The 7,016-nt window shown below is 38.4% G+C and overlaps 3 protein-coding genes across 5 annotated transcripts in view; 1 reads left to right on the top strand and 2 right to left on the bottom strand.

The window, feature by feature from the left end:
- The window catches only part of Gmppa (GDP-mannose pyrophosphorylase A), a 4,886-nt gene extending 3,494 nt beyond the window's left edge, over positions 1–1,392 (bottom strand). The window contains 3 exon segments of the mRNA XM_026817575.1: positions 1–235; positions 301–877; positions 1,198–1,392. Of these exon segments, the coding sequence (XP_026673376.1) occupies positions 1–235; positions 301–877; positions 1,198–1,240 (855 nt within the window). The 5' untranslated portion in view covers positions 1,241–1,392.
- Positions 1,393–1,470: 78 nt separating this feature from the next.
- Positions 1,471–6,942, bottom strand: colt (carnitine/acylcarnitine carrier protein colt, mitochondrial). 2 transcript variants are annotated; one of them, XM_026817574.1, is made up of 7 exons: positions 6,704–6,795; positions 6,274–6,378; positions 5,906–6,020; positions 5,521–5,835; positions 2,371–2,544; positions 2,088–2,303; positions 1,471–2,002 (listed from the first exon to the last, which is right to left on the bottom strand). In XM_026817574.1, exons 3-6 carry the CDS (start codon positions 6,003–6,005, stop codon positions 2,116–2,118), a joined length of 777 nt encoding a protein of 258 aa, XP_026673375.1. In that variant the 5' UTR covers positions 6,006–6,020; positions 6,274–6,378; positions 6,704–6,795; the 3' UTR covers positions 1,471–2,002; positions 2,088–2,115. The 2 variants fall into 2 exon arrangements, with proteins under 2 accessions (XP_026673375.1, XP_017888073.1); XM_018032584.2 differs by lacking the exon at positions 6,274–6,378 and having other exon boundaries at positions 6,704–6,942.
- LOC108629745 (leucine-rich repeat-containing protein 15) lies at positions 2,122–5,338 on the top strand. 2 transcript variants are annotated; one of them, XM_026817573.1, is made up of 6 exons: positions 2,122–2,210; positions 2,946–3,077; positions 3,140–3,277; positions 3,336–4,141; positions 4,210–4,756; positions 4,975–5,338. In XM_026817573.1, exons 1-6 carry the CDS (start codon positions 2,175–2,177, stop codon positions 5,146–5,148), a joined length of 1,833 nt encoding a protein of 610 aa, XP_026673374.1. In that variant the 5' UTR covers positions 2,122–2,174; the 3' UTR covers positions 5,149–5,338. The 2 variants fall into 2 exon arrangements, with proteins under 2 accessions (XP_026673374.1, XP_017888071.1); XM_018032582.2 differs by lacking the exon at positions 2,122–2,210 and adding an exon at positions 2,577–2,841.
- Positions 6,943–7,016: the final 74 nt, after the last annotated feature.

The raw sequence follows: 7,016 nt of genomic DNA, 5'->3' as shown, positions 1-7,016 counted from the left end.
GTCACCAACGATTTGGCAAGGCCCGTTGACCGGGGAGGCGAGACGATTCGGATGTTTTGCTTTATAGAGAGCCAGGTAATGGCGATTAGCGTATATCGTGGAACCTGCGGTCTTAACTTGAGACCACCATCTCATTATAGGCAAAGCGAACAGACGTCCGGTTCCAGCTAATCGCGTTAAAATATCGTGTTCTAAAGATATGTGCGCCGGATCTTTGCCGTTACCATTGAATTGCCTGTTGCCAGAAAGTTCGATTGAAATTTATCGATAAGAGTTAACATTTTTTTAAATGTTTCTTACACAGAGTTTTCTTGACTTTGCCCCGCGTAGAACGCATCAGCCATCGTCTGAAAAATATCGAGGGAGGCGACGTAGATCCCACAGTTAATCAAAGTGGAGACAAACGTCGACGGTTTCTCAACGTAATGAGCGACCGCCCCATCCTTATCAATAATTATGCACCCATAATTCAAGGATTGCTGCCTCGTTGCCTCGGTAGCCATTATAGTAAGCAATGCATCTTTCTTTTGGTGGTAGTCGATTATTTCTTGTAACGAGAAATCAGCGCACACATCTCCATTCATCACAAAGAAGTACGTTGGCCCTCCGGATCTTATTTGATCACGAAAATGATACAAGCCTCCAGCTGTTCCCAATGGTGTGAACTCTTGGAGATACCTAATAGTTATGTTATACATGCTCGTCATCTCTTGGATGAACTGGGATAAATCGCTGGCTAAGTACGATCCGATGATCAGTATCTCGCTGAGATTATCAACTTCGGAGCAGGCTTCTATGTGATGTTGGATCACTGGGAGTCCGGCGACCGGGAACAGCGGCTTCGGTATATCCAATGACAAGGGTCTAAACCTAGTTCCTACAGAAAATACATTTTTAATACTTATTCATGCATTTATTCTTATTGTTAATTACAATTAGACGAAACTTCGATTTTTATTTAAAGTGATTTTTATCTGACCGGTGTTTCCTTGTTACAAAAAAGGTAATAATTATTTTTGAGTGATTCTTGAGAGGAGTTAATAAAAAAATTTGAACAATTATATGTTTATTCAGGGCAACATTATTTACTTATCGTACTTTGACACGTAGAATCATTCTGATACTATCCGAAGGTTATATTATTTTCTCTCAATGAAGTATTCGTGTTAAGAATATTAGTAATGTTAGAGAACAAACCTTTCGAAGGACCGCCAATTAAAATTACCGATTTCAATAACATTTTCGAGGAATTGTCGAAAACTCGGCTACGATCTTTACGGATTCTGTCAATACGCTGGAGAAGGTTAACGCGCTAATGGGCTTGGGAACGTTTTCCGATTCAACAAGTAGGATAAGATAAGAACAAGAGTTTCCTGGCAAACGACATCAAACTCTCGATCGGACCTTGCCCTGAAATTTTTGAAACCTCTCATAAATTTCCTTGGATGTCAAATGATTAAAAATTCCATGTTCAATATCGGTTTTTATTTGCTGCTATAAAAAATATATGGAGTTACAAAATAGAGATTCAACAATAAAAAAAAGTAATACAAAGATATAATCGGAGAGAAAATTTTTCTCTCTGACATAATATTGTTTGTTACAAGCTATTTTTAAATTTTTAACTTGTATAACAGCACGAACTTTAAATTGGGAGAAAATCCATTTGCAGTATGATAGACATTTGTTAAAGATCATTGTCAAGTGCCATTATACAAATATCTTTTAGTCGTCTATATTATGCAAGACAGTCCATGTTAGTTAGAGCTGGTACTTTCACTGGATGTGATGATTATACTTTCATTGTAGAAGGCGTAGTCTTATAAACCTTAGGAATATGATACTTAATACTATCCTAAAGAAATATTCTCCGTTAATAATCATGAAAGAATTCCTTTCATATTTGAATTTATAGTAAAAAATCTTCAGTACTGTATACATTGAAACAGAGATTGCTTCAAAATAAGACGGTATAAACGTGACACCCTCTCAGTTATTGATACTGAAATAAAAATAAAGATTCTGGTAACAACGTAAGTTTAGATAGACTTATGAGCAAAAATGTATATATAGGGTGATCCACCTACTATGTATTTCATGTACTATGTACAAGTTTTACATGTTGGGCATCGCCCAGTTGAGGAAATTCATGGCGACCTCGAAGCCAAGGAAGCATGCAGCATTCGCTGGGAACGCGCGAAGCATCACAGGTACGCATCCTTTGTACAAAGCCTTTGGCCCTTCCTCCTTCAATAGACACACGCACACATCACGAATTCCTCGTTTGTACATATTTTCTGGGGCTAAACAAAATCAACGGAGTTCATATAACAATTTTAACGAACTATGCTAGGATTAAATTATGCGTACCGCTTTGTAAACGACTTTTCAACACATCAGGCGGCATTCCGACAATCCAGTTCGCAATGCCAGCGAAGCCGCCAGCTACAATTGTTTGAATTATCCCTACTTTACCGTCTTCAGTGGACATCCACTTCTTTAACAATTCGTACGTCATAAAATACATTCCGCTGGCAGGAACATCTGAAATGAGAATAAAAAATTGTCGTTCTACCTGAATGTACGTGATTGAAGCATCATTAGTCGCACTCGTTATTTATAATTATAAAGCAAGAATAGTGCGTGTAGGTTGCCAGATAGGAGGCATCCTGTTTGATAGGGAGACATCAAGGCAGACAGATAACAGTTAACAAAATTCAGTTTCCTTCGAATCGAGCCAGTATCACCACTGGCTCCTAGATTCCTCTCTTTCCTTCTCTTTCATCGCAATTTTTCGTACGAACTATGACGGTTACTTTCATCCTCGTCCTCACTCTGCTGGTACACATTTTCTCCTCTTTTTAACGAAGACGGAGGCGTGAGAAATTCTTGCAATTAAGGGTGCCGTTTAGTTTGAATAATTAACGATTGAATAATATGTTTAGAACGAGTGCTTTGGGCAGGTGATCGATATCGGCGATATTTGGGAAGTGAAGTGTCCACCAGGATGTTCCTGCGAGGTCCAGAAGTTCGTCGATCTACCTTTACACCGATGGACCAAAACCGATCAGGATCAGGTTTGAAAACAAGTTTCATCTTCGCCTATTAAGATACGCCGAATACTTTATTTCCTTCGCAGAATCCGACCAACGATGGAGACTTCGATTTTGGATCAAATGTAGACAACTCGATGATCCCTGAATTTCTAAAAGTAGCCATTTGCGCCGTCACCGAAGACTACGAAGAATTGCTAGACAAACTACCATCAGACATCCAGGTTGATTTTATGGGCATAGATATCCTTTTCGATTACTATTAATGCAAGTTTACTTCAGGTGTTCACGATACTTCAGTCCGTTTCGATTGCCGATTTCGAGATCCTTTTGCGGTCTGCGACATTCCAACGTTTCACGGATTTAATATCTTTGGACGTACAAGGCAGCGAACCTCTGCACAATAATTTGCAAAAGAAGGAAGGAGGAATCTTGTTATCTGTTGATTCTCTATATCCGTTAGGGATGAATCTTCTTTACTTGAATCTGGAAAGAGTCAAACTGACCAGCTTGAGCCCGACGAGGAAGAATAAAGCCAATCTCGTAGTGAAACCAATGAGCACCGACGACGGGAACAGAAATAAACAACTACTGAACAATGTCAGTCAAAGCACGGGACACAGACTGATATTTCTGAGTCAACAAAACAGCGGCGAAAACGAGGATAAGGAGATACTTCCGTACGACGTTTACAAACAGGAAATGGAAGGCTACAGGGAAACTGTTGCACTTTTCGCCGGGCTGGGAGCTTTGACTCATCTAAGAATCTACGATTGCGATTTGAAAGACATATCATGGCATATGTTCGATGGTTTAAACAGTCTTGTTCATCTATCGTTAGAGAAGAACAGTTTGAAGTTCATCCCCGAGTTCTGTTTTTACGGTACACCGAATTTGAAAGTGCTGTCGCTCGCGGGCAACCAGTTGTTAACGCTAAAAAGCGTCGATCTGGCTGGTTTATTAATGCTGGAGGATCTCGATTTGAGAGGGAACAATTTAACTTTCTTGTCGGAATTGTCCTTCCCACCATTTCCGATACTGAAAATCGCTGACTTCAGGAACAATCCTTTGGAGTCTATATTTCCAAGGTAAAGATAGTTCTTTGGAATTAGCACATGAAATGTTCATTGATATAGATTGTTTTTTATAATTCTAGTACTTTTGAAATAATGAACACGACGCTGAAACTCTATCTGGGTGGTGACTCGAAATTATATCTGCAAAAGAACTCTTTTCTGGGATTGCGTAATTTGGAAATCTTGCATTTACATAATTTAGAAATACCGATGCTGGAACGGTTCGTGTTCCAAGGAATGCCAGAGTTGATTGAATTGAAGACAAGGGGGAACATCACGAGCATCGAATTCGATGCGTTCGTAGATCTGATCAAATTGATCGATCTTGATTTGAGCGACTGCCACATTCGAAGGATATCCATGGATGCTTTTTACGGTTTAGAAAACGTGAAACGGATAGATCTGTCGAACAACGAACTGGAATCCATACCGCCCGGTTTATTCTCGGCACAACAGCAGAGACAGCTTAGGGAAGTTATTCTATCGAAGAACAAGTTGACCTCGCTTCCCTTAGATTTCTTCAAAACGCTACGTGCACCCAGTCACCAATCGCAACTGACTACTCTACGACTGGACGGAAATCCGTGGGACTGTACTTGTTCCATGGTTACATGGAACCCTCAATTGGTGAGTCCGAAATATACTATTCAACAAAATTATAGCAAGGTTAAGTTTAAAAGAAAAATCATCGTCCTACGATAATTTGCTGCTGAATTATCACCTTATAAACCTGGATAATTCTCGATCCAAATTTCGTGATGCCATAATTTTTGAGTAGTGTAAATGTTAATTAAACAAGACGAGAATGGCTTAACGAATCGAATTCTTTAAATAATTTAAAACAGGTGAATAGATGGCGAGAAACGGCACCGAGATGCTCGACACCTAAGCGGTTGAAAAATTGGGGTGTTTTTTACGCGTTACGAAAAGGCGGCTTGCAGTGCCGGACGTTGAAGAGAAGACGTGCGAAGAAGATTTCACCGGGAAGGGACAGTTACGAGGATAACATCATCAGCTAGCTAAATACGTTCCCTTTTAACTCCAAATGATCCACGTATATACAAGAAAATTTAACTTTCCCACAAAATGATTTTGCTTTGACAATGTATAATTTTTAGTTAGAACTATGTGTAATTAGTAGACTGCGGGGGTTATATGTACAGAAAATATAAAAAATACATTCACACACAGAAAATATCAAAAGTGAAATGCATATTTCGATTTCATTTCCTACATTAATATTACAAATGGTATAATTTGGATAAAGATCCGCAGTCTAGTAATTAGAAACGTGAGAGCAAACGACGGACGGGCTTTTTAAGAACTGCCTTATTTACTTGGAGACAGAAAAAATCAATGGATCCTTACTGTAAGTAAACGGTTTTACCTACCTCTTAGAAGAGTGGCACAGGTGCCCTTGTAAATACTTCTGATCCCTCCTTCTCTGTACAGTTGTTTCGCGCAGTCTATAGGACCACTGTATTTCGGCTTCGCATCCCCTTGTTGAATTTGCAATAAGCATTTTATCCTCTCACCGGGAGCCATTATAACGGTCGTGAAGATCCCGCTGAACGCACCAGCGTAAAACAGTTGCAGCGGCGTCAGCTCTTGATTATCGGATTGTCTCACTAACTGTTTACCAAGCCCGAATCCGTAGAAACTTATAGCGAATATCGGAGCCACACCGCACAAGGGCGCGGCCATTCCTATAAGAATTCAAGGATAAAAATATCTTTTAATATAAACAAAACATAAAATAATTAGACATATACAAACCTTTATATAAACCACGTATGCCTTCCCGTGCTATTGTCTTTTTAGCACAATCTATTGTTCCATTATATAAAAGTGTTTCATTTGGGCCTGGTATGGGCATGGTTTGTAGGCGGACCTGTTAAAACCAATACTGTTTTCAGAACATTTCAGACAAGAATAATAATAATATTAAAAATCATAGGAAAATATCGAATATCGAAATCATAGACGAATATGCAACACATATTTTCTTGTATTCTTTGACGAATTCGAGTCTTAATTAAAACTGAGTAAACAAAGTAAAAGTGAAAAACAGAAAAGTATGTTTCTGTGTACCAAATATTTGTATATAATGTCTAGTTATTGTCGTAGACAATGTTCATTTTTACCTAACATATCCATTATTAGATCCAATCCTCTTCTGGGAAAACTAGTTTAATCCTAAGCGTTAAATAGGATTTAAATCCTACTAACAACTTTAGTTTTAGGTATAGCTGAAAAATGGATTATCTTTTACATACAATCTTGTAATTATTTATCCTCGGATAACTGTTGTTATTAAATCCCAAGAGGATTAATCAAAATAAAATACTCTGACATTCTAACTTGCAGATTATGAATCACAGGTTTCTGTTAACTGATAATTCGTTTTTTTAATAAGCAATTTACTATTGTATTGTTATCACTAAGTGCACTGTTGACTTGAACAGAATTCACGTAAATAATGGCATATGGCGTTCCTAATCTCGTGCATAAAATCGTTTAGATAGCTTGTTCGTTCTTTTCTCTGTATCAATCAAACAATTGATGTAACCTTACTTTTATCGTATCTAGAGGATGACCAGCGACGACAGTACATATGCCGCCAAAACCGCCGCTTAGGAAATATTTAATAAGGCTGTGGTCTTCAGACATTTTGTACACTAAGTAGCGAGATTATAATAATGATAAAATACAACGTAACGAGAAATTGTAATATATACAAGGGAGAATGATCACAGATCCCAGCGATCCCAGGCCCGGCCCGGGCGGTTCGGGCTTTAATTAAAGAAGTTAATGAGAGAAGGAATGTGCATTGTGCATGCAGAATCGAAAAGAAATCGAATTTATTTGATTAATATTAATCAGAAAG

This window comes from Ceratina calcarata, unplaced genomic scaffold (assembly GCF_001652005.2).
Source record: "Ceratina calcarata isolate Rehan_Ccalc_2016 unplaced genomic scaffold, ASM165200v1 scaffold586.2, whole genome shotgun sequence".
Lineage (NCBI taxonomy): Eukaryota > Metazoa > Arthropoda > Insecta > Hymenoptera > Apidae > Ceratina > Ceratina calcarata.
Note: the sequence above shows the minus strand (reverse complement) of the source record. Positions and strands in the feature narration are given on the sequence as shown.

Excerpts from the sequence above, each read along its gene's own strand:
- colt (XM_018032584.2), bottom strand. The coding sequence starts at position 6,799 with ATGTCTGAAGACCACAGCCTTATTAAATATTTCCTAAGCGGCGGTTTT. Across the intron at positions 6,021-6,703 it reads ATCCTCTAGATACGATAAAA|GTCCGCCTACAAACCATGCC; the intron begins GTAAGGTTACAT and ends TGGTTTTAACAG. Across the intron at positions 5,836-5,905 it reads CATACGTGGTTTATATAAAG|GAATGGCCGCGCCCTTGTGC; the intron begins GTTTGTATATGT and ends GAATTCTTATAG.
- LOC108629745 (XM_026817573.1), top strand. The coding sequence starts at position 2,175 with ATGCAGCATTCGCTGGGAACGCGCGAAGCATCACAG. Across the intron at positions 2,211-2,945 it reads GAACGCGCGAAGCATCACAG|AACGAGTGCTTTGGGCAGGT; the intron begins GTACGCATCCTT and ends TAATATGTTTAG. Across the intron at positions 4,142-4,209 it reads TTGGAGTCTATATTTCCAAG|TACTTTTGAAATAATGAACA; the intron begins GTAAAGATAGTT and ends TTATAATTCTAG.